At 45.2% G+C, this 18,457-nt stretch overlaps 1 protein-coding gene across 2 annotated transcripts in view; it reads right to left on the bottom strand.

The window, feature by feature from the left end:
* Positions 1 to 18,457, bottom strand: part of unc80 (unc80, NALCN channel complex subunit) — a 167,587-nt gene that overhangs the window by 136,323 nt on the left and 12,807 nt on the right. For both annotated transcript variants that reach the window (XM_065429703.2, XM_065429704.2), the window contains exons 8-13: positions 16,561 to 16,662; positions 11,885 to 12,054; positions 5,379 to 5,723; positions 3,862 to 4,495; positions 1,796 to 1,987; positions 903 to 1,135 (exon numbers count right to left, since the gene is read on the bottom strand). In XM_065429703.2, coding sequence (XP_065285775.2) covers positions 903 to 1,135; positions 1,796 to 1,987; positions 3,862 to 4,495; positions 5,379 to 5,723; positions 11,885 to 12,054; positions 16,561 to 16,662 — 1,676 coding nt within the window. The remainder of the gene's footprint in view (positions 1 to 902; positions 1,136 to 1,795; positions 1,988 to 3,861; positions 4,496 to 5,378; positions 5,724 to 11,884; positions 12,055 to 16,560; positions 16,663 to 18,457) is intronic.

Below are 18,457 nucleotides of genomic sequence, written 5' to 3' on the forward strand. Positions count from 1 at the left end.
CTCAGCTGCGTTCTCTGGGAGACGTCAGTAAGGCCAGGTGCTGGATCAGTACTTTGCAGTGGTTGGCGTACGAGTCGTAGCTGCGCTCTTCGGGAAGCGTCGGTCGGGCCAGGGCACAGGAGCAGTGCTCAGTAACGGTCAGAGGGTCTCAGGTTGTGGGGCAGGCTCGGGTCCTCTCGCCTGATTGGCCTGTCAGCTCCATCCACCAGGCTCAGCTCAACTGAGGACTGTTGTCCGTAGACATCCCCAGAACAGTCCGGTTCCTTGGAATAGCAGGGCTGCCTTGTAGCTCTGCCTAGGCATGCTTTTCTTTTTCCGCTCCACGAGCCAGCACTGCCTTCTTGTCGCCAAACTTCCGAGCCCCCGCAGCGCACACACTCTTCTTCCTTCTCTTCTCCATTTTCAATTTGCCGCCACCTGTTTTTCTGGCCTGTGGCTTGTTCCTTCTTGGGCTTGTGTTGCATTCGCCGAGCATGTCTCACAACACAAGACTAACGTCAAGCGCATATCACAAAAACAAAAATCAAGTGCTTGATTAACTACCTTGAGTAATGGCTCACACATTGTCAGTACCAGAGTTCTATAACAACAAGAATGTAAGTTTATGGGCATATCTTGCACCACCATTTGGTCATGGCAGCACTTCGCACATGACCCACTATGAATTTAGCATCAGGGCATGAGGGGTACAAATCAGATGCCTCGGACACCTGAGAAAGCCCCTAGCTGTCTTTGTTGCTACCTTTCAAACAAGCAGAGTAGATAGTGCCACTAGATAGCTAGAATTTGCATTACAGGTGGTGACCTTGACAACCATAAATATACAAATATCACCTATTGCTTGATGTGACAATCTAACAACATGCAACATGAACATAAATGCACAATGGTAGCCAATGTACCTGATGATGCTGTCCACAAAGAGGTTGTGTGTGGAGAGCTCATCACTACGCTTCTCCGCTTCAGCTCTGCTTGGCTTGAAGTCATCCAGTCCCCAGAGGTCAGTTGCTTCATCGGGTCGACCCACTTTCTTGGGCAGCACACCCAGGTTAAGAAGCAGCTCCACGATGCTCACCACAACTCCACACACTCGAAGGGAGCAGCTGGTGTCTCGCAAGGTGACAGCATGGACAGCCTTGGCCATGGGAGACATCACTTAGCATGCTCTTTTCCACAGGGCAAAGAAAAGTGCTTCACTCTGGCATTCAAAGACAGATGGCTAATGCTAATGCCACTTGTCTATGCCTGACTATGGACTGCCCTTCAACCAGAAAGATTGCAACACATACAAAAGACAGACTCATCAACATTCCCTGTGCTTTATGCATACACATGTGCTCCCCTAAGCAAAAGCATATGGACCAGAAATTCCATGATAAAGCCAATTTTCTTCTCTGCCTAAGAATGTAACTTGAAATAGAGGACTGTAGTCCAAACTTGGCATTGCAAACTTTCTGGCACACTTGTCAATTACAGCATGTGCATCCGAATTATGAATAAATTAAGTTTTTTCAGCGAGCCTGCGGTTCGTATAGTACTTTAGCGCATGGGTGTACCTACGCCTGTTTAATAACCATAGCATTGTCATACTGTACTGAGTGAATAGCTGATTTGTAATATTATTAAAAATCTGAATGGCTGTCCTGAGAACACTGTCTGCTACAAAGCCAACTATGCACTCGGATATTGCACACACATTAAAGAAAAAGATATTTCAGCTATGCTATCCTAGCAACAAAATAAGCACACCACACCTAGCAATGGCAAAATGAGGTAAAAAAAAATACTGGCTTACCTTTAGCACTACAGAAAGATTAATTCTGCCATCAGGAGTAATATAGTGAGTTGAGCCAGATGCCTCATTGAAATCATCACTGCTGTAAATTATGTTGGAGTCAGTTTGGCTTCGTGTTATAGAAAGCTGATGGCAGAGTGGCATGAAAATTGGGCTCGGAGGAGTCTCCTCTTTTGGGCTCTCAGCTGAGTCCTGGAAAGAAATGAGAAGCGCAAAAGCTTAACACACACCTTTTTGGCAGCACGTGTCTTCTTTTCTTTCTTTCATCTTTTTTTTTTCAATTTACATATTCGACTACAAAGCTGCAGTCAATAGTTGTTCTATAGGCTAAGACAAAACTGCAACTAGTCTTAGCAGAGCACAAGCACTTGCATTCATCTGTGTGTTGTGCGAGTTCTTGTGCTCAGCTAAATTCTGTGTTCTTAGAAAGTGCTCGCACAGTTTTATGCCCATAATAAAATGTAATGTTAAAACAATACTGCTAAGTATTTTAAGGTCACTGAGCAGTAGATTATTGCAGTAAACACTCACAAGAGGTGCACACAGGCTAGAATTAATTGCTTTAACTTGCCCATTTCATACTAGAATTTTTGAAATAAATCTTAAAAAATAAAAGCTAAACAAATCCTTAAAGGTTTATGGCACAGTAATGAACTGGGAAGAACTGTTAAAAATATGCTTGTCAACCAAATAATTATACAACCGTAATCAAGCTTAAAGTGTATAATGACAAAGCATGTGTACAAATGGCTACACTGGCAGGTAGGAATGGTAACGTTTTTTAAATTTGTGAGCAACAACAGTAATACTGTCTTTACCTTAGATATCACTGATGTTGCAACAGTTTCTTAACTTCGGGACCTCCGAATGTAATTAACCTAATTAAAATGTACACTAAAGAAATAAAAACACTTCAACTTGATAAAATCAGAGGTGCAAGACCGCTTCTGATGGTTCGACTGGCTCCCTGCAACCTTTACCTTGCCCTGCCCAACCACTCAATTGCATTTGAATTATCTTTGAAACCCCTTCAAGAGCACTCCTGATGGAAACCAATGGGTGACTGTTGTTGTCGACCACCTTGCACGGTATGCCAAAACATCTGCACTGCCAGCTGCCACTGCAAAAGACATTGCTTTCTTCCTTCTTCAGAACCTGAACCTGTGACATGGTGCAACACAAAGATTACTAAGCGACCACAGCCACACTCTTTAATGCCATCAAAGCAGCGCTAAAGGAGTGTTGTACTATTTATCACACTGCCACAACACACCAATAAAACGTGTGAAAATTGGGATACCACCAGTTGAGTTGAAGCTAAAACACAAATGCTTTCTTTGTATGAGGTTTATATTACTTCAGCCACTCGGCACAAGAAGTTACTTTTTTTCATAATGTGATAACCTTGACCCACAAAAAACATTTGGCATGACTAATTCATGACCATTTTTCTGAACATGCATTCAGTCAGAGGAAAGCATGCTGACAAAGGCAGTAACAGCAGTGCAAACAAGGGTTTCATTTATAAATGCCAGCCTAGCTATAGAGATGGCCAAATAATAATAACGCTTCCAGTTATCAGATATTGCATCAAATCCAGTGCTATACGTCAGTTTTGCGGACAGCGGGGAATCACTAGCACAGTTTTTGTTTTTGTAATAATCTTGTGCACATCACCTCTGTTATGCTATGCGATCGTTAATGAAAAAATTTTTTCAGTGATTGTACATTTAAAAATTAGAAGAGTGCTGATAATCCTTTTGAAGCTTTCATGTAGATCAAAGCTCACAATACAGCAAGACATAGTAATACTGGCCATTATAATCGGCATACAAGGGCTCTCCAGCCCAAACCAAGCACACAATAAAGCCCATGTAACAGGTATCACAGCAATTAACACAACTTTTCCAACAAACATAGTTTCCTAAACTGCACTAAAATTTCAACCCAAGGTTTCATATTTTGCCCACGGTGAAATTTGAAAGTTGAGCTGTTGCGACCATAAATCCAATTTACTCATCCACTGGCCAGCAGAGAGCAGAGTTCAAAGGATCAGCAAGTCTCACCTGGTTGATGAAGAATTGGATGGATGCAACAGGGGAGTGCTCAGTAACCGTGATGATCGGGTTGGGCACACTGTGCGTGTGCACCGCAGGAAGTTTACGCGGTGCCCCAGGGGGTTCCCTGGTCGGTACTGCAATGGTTGCCATGGCAACCGGCTCCCTGGAGCCAGGTGGCTCCTCAATGTGGATGCTGGGCAGGCTTTTGCCACGTACCATCTCCGACTTTGAGAAGAATGCTGCCGCCGAGAATCTGGGAGAGCATACATGTTCTTCATCATCGGGGTCCCTCAGGAGGCCCAGCGCCGAGCTGGGGCGCGGGGGAAGCAGCCGTGGAACTGCAACTGAACGTGCTGAGGAATGGCTGTCAGTTGGCTGAGGGTGCTCAGACCAGCTTGGAGGCTCCTCCACGGTGCAAGTGACAGGGGTGTTGTTGTTGTTGGTTGTTGTGGTGGTGGTGGTGCTGCTGCTTCCACCAGCACCCACTACTGCCACCTCGATGGTTGGGTGCTGGTGGTGGTTCCCAACATTGCTGCTACCGTTGTCGTCATCCCGGCCCAGGCGGTCCAGGATGCGCTCCGAGAGACGCAGCCCCTCTTCCACAAAAGCTCGCAGGTCACCTCGATTGAGGCGTTTGTTCCTGCAAATGCAGGTAGATCTTGTAAACAAAACGAAGTGCATGGTTGTGTAAACAAAGCAAAGCTTCGAAGTCTTAAGCAGCTGTAACAGTATGAATTTTCAGGTTCCACTGCCTACGATACTGTCATTCACCTCCTGTTTCCGATAACTGATAACTTGATTTCAATTTGTTACTTCAATATTTGTGACCCTTTAAACTTTTTTGTGCACAGCTAGGGCTAGGCAACAAACACAGTCTTTGGCAAAAGGTGGCCATTTTGGTAAGCAATATTGCATTACAAACACTGCTATCCGATGGCTTCTACTTTTTTCTCTACCGTCTCATTTATGAGCAGTGACACTCGTGTGAGACCTCATTACCATTTTTCACAACACTGTTTCATTAGGGGAAGAACCTGATTTTCAACAGCATGGACGGAGAACAGTGTGCAAATGGCGAAACTCTCTCTGAGCCTGCATACCTAGGCATAGCCCTTGCATATGAAATCTTGTCACTTGCGGGATCCTTTAGAGCAACCTTTAGCTTTACAATTACGTAGTCACGTCTCCTAATGCAGACACTATAGTTACTGGCCAAAACCTATAATGGCCTATAATGGTCACGTTCATATAATGAGCATGGATACAACAAATTATCAGATGTATAAAGGTAAACATAAAATGTTTCTCATTCATATCAGCATGTAATGATTATATGCTTATAAAGAATGTTGAATATAATGAAGGTATTTTCGTGTCAGACTCAAGTTCTTTATAATGACGTTTGACTGTAGTTAGTGTTCAGTGCAACATCCTGTATTTATATTTATTGGCCCCAACCTATTTTCTGTGCTTTCCTTTAGAGAATCGAGAATGAAGGCTATTTCTATGGCAACAGGGCACACCGGCGCAAGTCCGGGGATGCCATGCAGCGAAGAGGAAACGGCTGTGGCGGTGGCTGCTGTTGCTGCCGCAGCTCTTGCATGCTCGTGTGGTGGCTTGGTGGACCGCCACCACCAGCCACCCCCTGGCCATGCATCAGGGGCAGGCCACGCAGAAACGGGCTTGGGCACGAGTCTCTGCCCAAAGCCACATAGCTGCCCAGGGGACGAGGTGTGGATGGTGGCGCTGGCTGCTCCCGCTGCTTTGGAGAAGGCGGTGGTGGGGGCTCTGGTCGTGGCACAGGCAATGAACTGCTCCGCTTGCGCGGGCGCACCTCACGTGCCTGTTCCTCTGCTATGCCCTGCAACCTGCATGGGGACAGACATGGATCTGTTGCATTTTGCAGAAATTGCCTTTGGTGGCGTCTTCACTTATGCCAAATGCAACCTGTGTAATGCAATGCCTCTCACACTACAGATGTGTATTCCCTGCCCTATTTTTTGTGATGTTCTGCATCCACAGCTGCTGAGCAATAATATTTGCACAGCTCTATAGTTTTCGCCATTTGTATGTTCCATTCATTGTAAGAAGCAATTAATAAAGCAATCAATAATGCATTCTTGATTGATGAATCAATAATGTAGCGTTCACGCAAGAACGAGCCGTACACCAAGCCCCCTAGTGAGCAAATGCCCCCAGGCTTTATTCACCATCGAATATATATGCTCCCATCTATACATAGGCGTCAGGCAGGGAGATACAATCTCTCCAATGCTATTCACAGCATGTTTACAGGAGGTATTCAGAGACCTGGATTGGGAAGAATTGGGGATAAAAGTTAATGGAGAATACCTTAGTAACTTGTGATTCGCTGATGACATTGCCTTGCTTAGTAACTCAGGGGACCAATAGCAATGCATGCTCACTGACCTGGAGAGGCAAAGCAGAAGAGTGGGTCTAAAAATTAATCTGCAGAAAACTAAAGTAATGTTTAACAGTCTCAGAAGAGAACAGCGATTTACAATAGGTAGCGAGGCACTGGAAGTGGTAAGGAAATACATCTACTTAGGGCAGGTAGTGACGGCGGATCCGGATCATGAGACGGAAATAATCAGAAGAATAAGTATGGGCTGGGGCGCATTAGGCAGGCATTCTCAGATCATGAACAGCAGGCTGCCATTATCCCTCAAGAGAAAAGTGTATAATAGCTGTGTCTTACCAGTACTCACCTACGGGGCAGAAACCTGGAGGCTTACAAAAAGGGTTCTACTTAAATTGAGGATGACGCAACAAGCTATGGAAAGAAGGATGATGGGTGTAACGTTAAAGGATAAGAAAGGAGCAGATTGGGTGAGGGAACAAACGTGAGTTAACGACATCTTAGTTGAAATCAAGAAAAAGAAATGGGCATGGGCAGGACATGTAATGAGGAGGGAAGATAACCGATGGTCATTAAGGGTTAGAGACTGGATTCCAAGGGAAGGGAAGCGTAGCAGGGAGGGGCAAAAAGTTAGGTGGGCGGACGCGATTAAGAAGTTTGCAGGGACAACATGGCCACAATTATTACATGACCGGGTTTGTTGGAGAAGTATGGGAGAGGCCTTTGCCCTGCAGTGGGTGTAACCAGGCTGATGATGATATATGCTCCCAAAGCACTGGCACCAACTGGTGGCACATGCACACACTACATCCCCTTTTCTTCAGGAAATGCAGTATTCGCTGCTCCACCCAACCAGTAGCTCAAGTCCTTTTGGCCTCTGGATCTGTCTTCCAAATCTCGACACGTCAATAGGTGAATTGAGCTGGGATGAAGCCGGGGAAGTCTGGACGGAAGTAACTACCTCTGATCCCACTGCGCGAGTTTCCCTGCATGATGGCTTTGTCTCGGGTTCTTCATCGATGACAGGTTCGGCAAGACTCCCAGACTCCGGGTCGTTGCACACTGGGACAAGGCGCAGCCGATTACATTGGAGATTTCCCCTCGGGGTATCCACAACGTGAGACCGGGGACATTGAGCTGGTCCTAGCATCATTGCACGACTGTTTATATCGTGCACCCAAACCTGCTCACCAATCTGAAGTGGGCATTATGTCTGAGCTGCATGCCTCCGTTTAAAGTCCCGTGCCTGCTTCTTCCAATTAACTTGATCACACCAGATAAAAGACCGAGATGAGGGCCAGCCTGGCTTGAGCTGCTGCAACGTCTTGGAAACTCTGGTTTGCAGGCGTCTGCCCTTTAGAAGATGTGCAGGGCTGACTCCATCGGAACTAGGAGTGTCCCTGTAGGCCAGCAGTGCCAAAAAAAGGATTGTCCGCCTTGTGCAGTAAGTCCTTGACGGTCTGCACCATCCTTTTCACCTCACCATTCGACTGCGGGAAATGTGGGCTGCTGGTGACATGCCTGGACCCGTAGGCCTGCACAAAGGTAGAGAAGTCCTTGGATGAGAAATGTGGACCATTGTCACTGCAGACAACACTTGGGATGCCGTGGCACGCAAGGACGCTCATGATGGCCATGATGACGGCAGGTGCTGTGATAGAGCACAGACTGATGACTTCAGGGAAGCATGACCTGTAGTCAACCAGCAACACATAATCTTGATCTTTCAGTTGGAAAAGGTCTACCCCCACGTCCTCCCAAGGAAGACTTGGAGTCTGGGAAGGCATCATTGGTTCTGCACGTTGGACACGGGTTTCTGCGCACTTGGCGCAGTTAGAGATGAGGGTCTCGATATGGCTGTTTACTCCAGGCCACCACACCGACTCTCGAGCGATGGCTTTGCATCGGTTAACACCTTGATGCCCGTCATGAATGAGATCGAGTATGAAACACTGAAGAGTCAATGACACCACAATTCGAACCCCTTTTAGAAGCACCCCTTGCAGATACTGAAGTCTCCACAATGCTGCCAGTATCTCTTAATGTGAAGTGGCACCCTTGACTGACTGGGCCAGCCTTTCATGCAGTATTCCAGCAGAAGGTTACATTCACCATCATTGGCTTGGGCATGGCAGAGCTCATCTTGACGTGTGGCGACAAAGTTCGGGAGAGAGCAAAGAATCTCTTCCACAGAACTCGACTTGATCAGCTTGCTTTGGCGGTTGACCATCCATTGGTGCACGTGAGAGCATGTCAGCCATGGCTATCAACTTGCCTGATACATACAGCACCTGGTACTGGAAGCGCATCAGCTTCAGTCGGGACCGTTGAATCTGCGGAGGCAGCAAGTCAACATCCCTGATCCCCATGAGCGTCAGGAGTGCCTGGTGGTCGGTCTCAAGGAAGAACTTTAGGTTACGAATATACACTTCAAAACGGAGCACAGCCCAGCATGCAGCCAAAGCCTCATTCTCCGTCTGGCTGTATCGACATTCCGTTGGTGTGAGTGACCGCAATGCGAAGGTAATTGGTTGGAGCTCAACAGAAGGCTGCTTTGTAACAGGACAGCGCCAAGACTGAAGGAGCTGGCATCAGCTGATACTGTTGTATGCCATGTTGTACCACGCAACACAAAGGTCAGAGCAGAGCAGTTCCTTGAGATTCGAAAAAGCAGTCTGCTGAGCATGGCCCCAAGTCCACTCAGAATCCTTGAACAGCAAATGTCAGATCGGTGCTGTCAGTTCCAATATGCCAGGCAGGAAACGCCTGGCAAACGTGATTTACAAGGCCGAGGAGGCGAAGGACACCTGTGTCATCTTTCGACACCGGCATGGCTTTTATTGCAGCAACCTTGTCTGGATCAGGAGATGCCCTCTTGTAAGATTTAGAGTCAGGCTTGTAGGACAATCGGAGGAACTTGGGGCAACAGGACTAGGTGAGCAGGATTTATTTACATTATTTACATTTGAAACATGGGATACATTTACACAGTCTAGCGTGACTCCCAAATGGAGCACACAAGACAAAGCATACAGCAAACAAGCACACAGCTCACAAGTACATTGACGAGCACAGAGCACAATGACGAGCACACCTAGCAGCCGACAAACAGCTGTTTTTAAACACTTCGTGTTCCCTAGGTCCCTAGGTGAGGCAAAACGTTCAACATCATCGTAAACAAGCCGCCTCTCTGCGGGTTGGTTTACAAGCACATACATGCACAGACAGATTTCAGTGCCCCCTCCGGGGCAGCCGACCTTTGCAGCACAGTCGTCATGGTGTCCATTGTCCTGCGTCCCCGTAGTCAGGTGGTCACGCCCGACCCCAGCCGGCACCTTTAAATTCCAGAGCTGCCTTTCTCCTGTCCTCTGAACGAGGCACATGGTGGATTAACACCGCCGTAGACAAGTTCTCCAAAGGAAGTTCACGGTTGGTTAGCGCTGTCCTTGCTGGTTCTCTGAAGGGCGCACCCACCACGGGTGGATCGAAACATGTGCAGCGGGCTAAAATAACTTGCACGTTGCCACCTCGGCAGGCCATTCCCAACACTCTGTGCTGACAATGACACCAAGGAATTTCACACTGCTGGCTGCAATGATGCAATTCTTGCAGTTTAGAGTGACCCCTGCATTCGTCAGTCAATTTAGGACTTCTTGCAAGTGAAGGTCATGTTTTGCGCATGTCTTGTCAAAGACTAGAATATCGTCTATCATGTTCACAACCTCCGCATGGCCTTCCAGGATGCGGGACATCTGCCGCTGGAAGTACTCTGGGGCAGTTGGAAGCCCAAATGGAAGCTGGAGAAAACAGTAACGACCGAATGGGGTTATGAACGTGGTGTATTCTTGCGACTCGGGAGACAGCTTGACCTGGTGGAAGCTCGACATGGCATTCAACTTTGAGAAAACAGTGGCCTCACCCAGCAGACCAAGGCATTGTTCGACCGTGGGCAACATATGGCGTTCCCGTAGAATGACTTTGTTAAAACAGGTCAGATCCACGCAAATCCTGTAGCCTCCGATAGCCTTGGGGACCACAACCAGTCTTGCACACCAGACGGTAGGTGTGTCGATGGGACGAATCACACCATTCGTTTTCAACTTATGCATCTTAGCATTAAAGCATTACTTAACTTAGCATTAAATCCAACTTAGCATTAAAGTGCTCCGTCGCATCTAGGCGACACTATCGAAGCGGTCACACGTCAAATCAACACTTCTGTGTTCGCCATGGTAGCTTTGCGGCTATGGCATTGCTCAAGGTTCCAAGTTTGATCTCGACCGCGGCAGCCGCATTTCGACGGGGGCAAAATTTACGGATACGTTAAAGAACACCATGGAGTTCAAATTAATCCGGAGTCCGCCACTACGGCGTGCGTCTATAATTTGATTGTGGTTTTGGCAAGTACAGTGCCATAATTCAATTAAAGCTTAATGCTTCTGTCATAATGTGATGTGCCATGTGAGGCAATGAATATTCTCAACCCTCTCAGAGGTTATAAAATATGGCACAGAACACCACTTCACGCAAGCACCTCTCCTGTGTGTTCTGTGTACTACGCAGACAAACAGCAGTGGTACACGCAAGGTAACGTTTAACATCAACTCACCACTCTTGTGTCGGACTAAACGTTGAATAAATTAAATATTTGTCATCAACATCACCACTAATTATCGTCAATCAAAGCAAACAGCACAGAAAGGCCATAGAATTGCCCACAGTGCATGGGATCCGCATATTTGTTAGTTTACATTTATAAACAAACAGCAAGCATGCCTTAATTTCTTTAAAGGAAACTGAATTTAGTTAATGCAATGAGGCCCAGAATCAGCTTTGAAGCAATGCATGTTTCAGAAATACTGCATGTTTCATGTTCTCATGTTCTAAGAGGAGGTCCCAGTGACTGCATGTTACTCTAGGTGCTTCTCACCGCAGATTAAATTTTAAAATTAACCAAATTTCTATGGAAATATAATGCGGCATCTCACTTCAACAAAAGCATATGACAGCTTGAACAAATTTAAGAAATTGGTCTCTTCCTGCCAAAATTGGACATCCAGCCACATTTGTCCAAACACAGCAAGTTTGGGACTCAGAGCCCAGCCTCGTAAGTGTAACAGCATCAACCGTCAAATCACCAATCCATCACAGCAGGCTAGAAAAATAGTGCTGATCATAACGAAAAGAATGCAATGGGCACTATGCATACGTGAGAATCAGGGATATGTGAATCTTTCTTTGATGTTTACTGAAATGTCTTCCCTTCCCTTCTCCTTCACTTCTTCACAACTAAGTAGCTCAACACTCTGCTCTCAATGCAGGCTGTCCCATTTCAGTCCCTTTACTTATTCCTCCACTACCTTTGTCGCCAACTTTTTCATCTCTTGCCTCTTGTTCTATTTGTCTATTTGGGCACCTACTCAGTGGCACCTAACCATTCTAGTGGACTTGTCAAGAAGGCTCACATACCCAGTGGCCTAAGTTGCCTAACTGGGTAGATAACCAGTGGGAAACGCCCAGTGGCCCAAGTTGTAGTACAATCAGCAAGACAGCAGTAGCAAGCACTAACAAAATGGGGAGAAGCTTTGCTTTAAAATCCAAATGCCACACTACAGCATGCTAAAATTCAAAGGCTACACTGCAGCATACCTGTTTAGAAGAAACTGCAAGGCCCAATGCACACCTTCTTCCAGCCAGTGGGAGATGAAAAGGCACCTCATAACAGACACATCAAGGTAGGTGGCCATACAAATATCAGTCAGTGCCTCTTTCTTAACTCCATCATCTGCCTTTGGAGCTGGTCTCGCGGCCAATTCCCCCTGAAACAAAGGAAGCATGAAGAAATTTGCCTTAGTGTCTACATCAACACAACCAAGATTATAATTACCAATGGAAACACACTCTCAACAACTGCATATCTCCACATTCAGGCAGTACGCTTCTTGTACACAAATGTGCAAGACTAAGTATGTGTCTCGCACTTAAAAGCTAAATGTCACCTTCATAACAAGCTCACTGTTTTACACATCTCTGACGAACACTTCCAGTCATGCAAGTTTGGCAAATTAGACTTGCTAACAAATTAGAAAAAAGAACAATTACAGTAAACCCTTGTTATCTCGAACTTATATATCTCGAAATATAGGTTAAATCAATATTTTTTTCTGACCTTTAACCCATACATTTCACCCCTCTTATCTCGAAAAATTTTTTCATGGGACTGCAGATATCTCAAAAGCTTGTCTACGACTATACCAGGAAAATGACAACAGGACACTGTGAGCACCCTTGCTTGCACTCACTTCTTACCCAGCAGAAACTCGCTAGGCCAGCCAGACGCCACACCAGGTGGTGCCTCCCGCATATTTTTCCCCTTTCTTTCTGTCTACCACCAGTCCCACGCAAGAGACTCTCAGCAGTAAGCTGAGAGTCTCTTCTTTCTCTTCTAAATTGGAACACTGTCAGTGATGCAGTAATGTGGTCGCAGCGTATTTATCATGACCTTGGGCAAGATGATTGGCACTTTTGAACAGGTGCGATCAGCTCATGTGCTACACCCAAAGAAGCCAACATGTGAGCCCACAGCAGCTTAGCGAGGTCACAGCTTCATGCACTCTCTTCATGCTTGCATGATGGTGCGGCATAAAAACCGTGCCACTTGTGGGCTGCTAAAGGCAATACAATTATGCTCATTCATAGCTTCAGTTCTTGAAGTTGAATTGTCTGAAATTCATAACAAAGCAGAAAGTAGCAGCGTCAGCCTTTTGGACGTCTGAAAATAGTTAGGCTTGAATTATTGGCTTAGAATATATCATTAGGATCAATCATCTTCACTATTTGCCAAGCATGCTGCCATGGCACAGTTCAAGTAACACCACTGCCTGTAGACGCAGACATCGCTAGTGCAGATGCATGCAAAAGTGACCAAAAATATTACTAACGGTATTTTGGAATATTGGAAAGGCTCCATGTGGTCTACATATGGCCAGAGGGCTTCTATCTTCGTGATTTAATTTACCTTGAAACTCCACATATCAAATTTTTCGTGGTTTTTACAGCTTCGAGTTAAAGGGTGTTTACTGTAATTTTAGTTAACTCAATATTACAAGAATAAGTGAAAGCTAAGTTACAATTATCGAAGAAACAAGAGGATGCATTCAAAATGTGCACATAATTAGACATTAGACATAATTAGAGATAATTAAACTCTGTCCTACCAGGGTGTGTATCAAATTGACATTTCCGAATTCCCCGAGTTTTCCAGGTTTTCCCCGAGTGCCCTTGCAAGATTCCCTGAGTGATGCAGAACTATGTTTTATGTCAAAACGGGCTGAAACCATATCGCTCTATGCTGTCACTCTCTAGTAAGCACATCGAGTCGGATATTCTCAAGTATGAATAAAAAGGAGATGCATACAGAAGCAAATATTTTCGAATACGAGCTATTTCTATCACCTGATAGCAAGCTCAGGGGTATGATGCCCGAACTTTGTCACAACTGAGATTCTCTCTCAACAGTTCGTAAGTCAACCTCAACTGTCCTGACATACTCTCAGCCCACGCATGACGCCTCAGTGTTGTGTTTCACTGTTTTAAAAGAGTTTATTTTGGTTTGGATAAGGGACACCTGCATCTCGGCATCAGCCAACATTTTGTTTTTTGAGCTCAAGCTCCTTCAAAACGGCAGCAGCACGCTCGCTTTCCCGTTCATTCCTCAGTGCGTAGGTCCTTTCTGTTCTTGACCTCCTTCCACCACTCGTTCGCCCCATGGATCATTTGAAGCTTCTTTTTGGTCAGTTGCACAGTCCACATCCGATCTTTCGAACACTCTAGGGGCCGTGAAAACGTCCAAAAAATCGGCCAGTTGGAAAACAAAAATGCATGGCATTTAGTGCCCTTAAGGGCTCAAACCGGCACAGGCACATTCGAAAATGCCCTGAAGGGCTGTCGGTACACATATTAGGCATATCGGTGCTCATACTGTGACAGGAAATACCAGGTGCACGTGTGTATAATTAAGGAATGCATACTTCGTCCCGCGGCATAGCTCCTTCCCACACTTATGCTTCACTGCAATACTTTTGAATACGCTTCACTAAGTTACATTTCTGTACAGAGGCGAAGCTGACTTTTGTGATCGGGAACCAGCATCATGCAACGCTACGTGCTTTCCAAGCTCCTAAGCCAGTCGCGAGGACCACAAAGGCGAAGTCTGTGCCATTGCTGACAGCAGCGAATTCTTTCAATAAAAAACACGGCACCCAACAGCAAGAAGCTTCATAGCAAACATTGAAGTTGCTAGGCCTAGCACTGCCGCAGTGGTCACTACGGCTGCCAGTGGATCTGCATGCGACAGCGCCGGTTCGAGGCAGCGAGGTAATCAAAATGGCAGCGGTGGTGGCTTTTATTAATGCTGTTTCGGACCTGCGGTCATGGCAAAACGTCCAGAAAATCAGACGGCAAAAAGTTCTTGCGTCCGAAATTTCAGATGTTCTGATACATTGACTCTACGGGGTATGTGGTGGTGCCGCGAAGCCGTCCAAATTATCGGGAATCCAAAAAGTCAGTCGGTGACTGTACACTGGCAACTTCTCCAGCCGACGAAAGGGCGTCAAAGACAATTCATTACGATTCCTGTCTTTTACTCGAGCCGGCATTACTGCGACTTTCGACCCTTTCAATAAGATTACAGCTAATTTTCCCTGATAGAGGCACAAATTCCCTGAGTTTTCCCAGAATTTTTTCAGACTACTCAAAATCCCTGAGAATCCCCGGTTTTCTCGATTAGCCCGGCTGGTAGACACCCTGCCTACAATCTTGCAAGACTAATATTTGCTCTAAAGTAGCCTTGTCACTGCTGCATGTACATTTTAAGAACTGTATTGCAGAGCAAAGTGCTGCTTCGAATTCAGCAGCAATCAGTCACAGCTCCTCAATATCCTCATTATCAGCTCCCCACTATTTCCTGAAGTCTGCCATGTGGCAGAGATTATGAAATTTATGCTAATAAAATTTGCACTGAACACCAACACTGGTGCTCACATGTTTCTACACGTTAATACAGCATAGAACTAACTCCAATAAAGCAAGCAGCAAGTTTGCCAGGCCACCCACATCAACACCATTACATAGCGCTGTGAAAGTGCACATTTCGCACGGGTTGATTTCTGGCAGCTCAAGAGGCATCTCCATGCTCATTTAACAACGGTTAGAATTTTTGGTACGACCAGTAGTACTCAAAATGTAGGCCTCTAGCAATCCCCTCATTTCAATCGGCTGACAGTCAGCTTTCTGAGACTTACAGATATGTACAGGAAAAATTAATGCAACCAATGTCAAACTATCAGAAGTAATTGCACAGCACTTTTATTGACATCAGAAATTTTGGTTTAGAAAATACAGAACTATAAGCATTTAGAAACTGACTAAACTCACACTATGCACAGTTCTGGCCCTTACTGGATGTCCAATCTAGCAGAAAAAAAGAAGCATCATAGATTCTCAGATAGGCAAAATGACCTGCAGGGTGTCTTGAACTACAAATCTGATGTTGTACGGGATGAATTTTTATTTGTTATATGAAACTAAGCATACTAAGACACATAAAGTTGCCATTTTTATTGTTACAATTCAAATTAAAGCCTGAATACTGACACTGTGGGGTTTCAAACACGCTCTTGTGACAAAGTAACAGTAATACAGTAGTGCAGACAATCACAAAGGCATTTACTGCACCTTTTATACGCCAATGCCAGCTAGTCGAATTACTGATCCAAACATTCCGATGGGCGTGGACGAATCGAGGAAGCCTGACTCACTGCAACAGGATATTGAGAAAATATGTTTGCCCCCATGCTGGACACTAACGCCTAATTGTTGGCATGTACGGTCGCGTAAATGATAATGCATTCGAACGGTTGAGTACGCTCACCCTGGTGCCCCGCTCTGAAGCCTCGTGAAACGGTCCCGCAGAGCGTGCCGACAGGTGCACAAGTCCTTGCACACTGCTGACCCCAAGCCAAAGAGGCAGCGGCTACTCCATTCTGCCTCTGAGTAGCCCTGTCGTAGGGTGGCATTAGCAGCATAACACTATTCTGTAACTACACCCAACCTCCGGTGGCGCTTGGCTTTGCAGCAAGCCCGAATTACAGGAAAAGTGAGAGCCATGCAGGGAAAATAACATCAGGGGGCATGTGAGAGTCAAGCATCCCCACAACACGAACCTAACCTTTACATTTCTAGAAACTGATATTCCGTAACTTCTGTGTGGATGATGCTTAAAAGTAGTATGATGCTCTATAAAAGTAGCCACTAGCATCTCTTACCTGAGACTTTGATGGGCTTGGACGACACCCTTCCAAGATTGTTACTTTTGGCTCACTTTCTTTCACCACAGGCACATTCACTTCAGGGTCAGTAGCTTCTTTCTGAGAAGAGGAATTTTAATAAACATTTAAACACAATGTTAACAAAGTAGACCTCTAGGCTAGTCACTGATATTTAACACAGTATAAACCACACTGCAATTAAGCATGCAACTACAGCATGGTTTACATAATATCTTGCTCAGGAAAGTACTATTATTATTTGCATTCTTAATGTTTCCCAATGGTAAAAAACATTTAATGGTAGATGAAATCATGGCGCTGACGTAATAAACAGCTCAGTAGCAGAAGAAACACAAAACCAGGGTATCGAACTGGAACTGAACAAAAAATTGGAAACAAATGTTATTTTTTGCTAAAACTGGAACTGAACCAAAATGTTAGTCTTTTTCACTCCGGGGTGAAACCGAAAGAAAAGAACAACGGCTTTCAGCTCAAGTTGGTAATCTATTCGGGAGCTTTTAATCAATGCATTGCCTGCACTTGTTGCTTAACTATGCTGCCTCATTTGCAAATACACACTATCGTGCCATGGCTTTAAAAGTAGCAGTACTGTTTACAGTTTACAGCGCATCGTATCAGGGGGCAGACAATGGGCTGCATTAACTTGACAATATTTACATCACATCCAACTTGAGGACTCGCCAGACTGTGATGTGTGCAAAGAACTTGAGACAGTGGAGCACATATACTTGTTGCTTGTCACCACTATGACTGTTAACAGCATGCATTTGTTTCTTCATTTGCACCAATTACCAAAAGAGCAGTGAGTGAAATAGTGTTACTGGCCCCTTGGCTGGTCATATCAACAAAACAGGCCATCAAGGCTCTCTTAAAATATTTAGTTAACACAGGTCTAAATTCAAAGCTGTGAACAGGCCCTTCAACCTGTATATAATCACATCCTCCTGCCTGTCCTCATCATTACTCCTCAGTCCCCTATTTTTCTCCCCTTTCCTTTCCCCCTGAGTGGAATAGCAGGCTTGACGACTCTCAGCAGTTCCTCAATATTTTCTACTCTCTCCCTCAATGGAGTTTCGCTTCACATATATTCCAGCATTGGTCCTGCATCTTCATAATTCATTTGTTACTACATGTGCCCTAAAGAACAATATGCATAATCTTTCAGAATCTGGCAGCCTTGATGCCATTAGGCAGCATCCGAAGGTTTATTAGCCATGTGTTTGCTCTCTAAAGTCCACATGTTACGTGACGCCATCGGGCAAAAAAAAAAAAATGAAGGGATGTTCCACGCCTGCCCTCTACAGCCCAGAGTGACACTGGTTAACACTTCCAGGGCAAGATCTAGTGCACATAAATACCCAAGTCAGTGGACGGATTGATTGCCATTGCTGTAGCACAATTGGCAGTGCAACACACACATAATGCAAAGGTTGTGAATTCGTCTCCCACAGGCAACAAATTATTTTTGCATCCACTTTCATTTTCCCTTTTCCTCATTATCTTTGGCATTTAAATTTCAACAACTAATTATCGCTATGCTTTTGTTGGCATTATTGCCTGTTGGCTTTATATGGTTGTGACTAACAAAACTCGAGCCCCTCTGTTTCTCTTCTTGGTCATTCATAGCAGCGTCTCGAATCTGGCAGCCTTGATGACATTCGGTAGAATACAAGGGTTTATTAGCCATGTGCTTGCTCTCTAAGTTCACGTGTTATGCTATTGAGCCACAAAAAAAAAAAAAAGGATGCTCCACATCCACCCGCTATGGACCTGAGTGGCACTGGCTAACACTCATTAGATCTAGCATACACAAATACACAAGTCAGAGGATGGATTGATGGCCTTTGCTGTAGCACAACTGGTAGTGCAAAAT

The sequence above is a fragment of the Dermacentor albipictus genome, chromosome 1 (assembly GCF_038994185.2).
Source record: "Dermacentor albipictus isolate Rhodes 1998 colony chromosome 1, USDA_Dalb.pri_finalv2, whole genome shotgun sequence".
Taxonomy (NCBI): Eukaryota; Metazoa; Arthropoda; class Arachnida; order Ixodida; family Ixodidae; genus Dermacentor; species Dermacentor albipictus.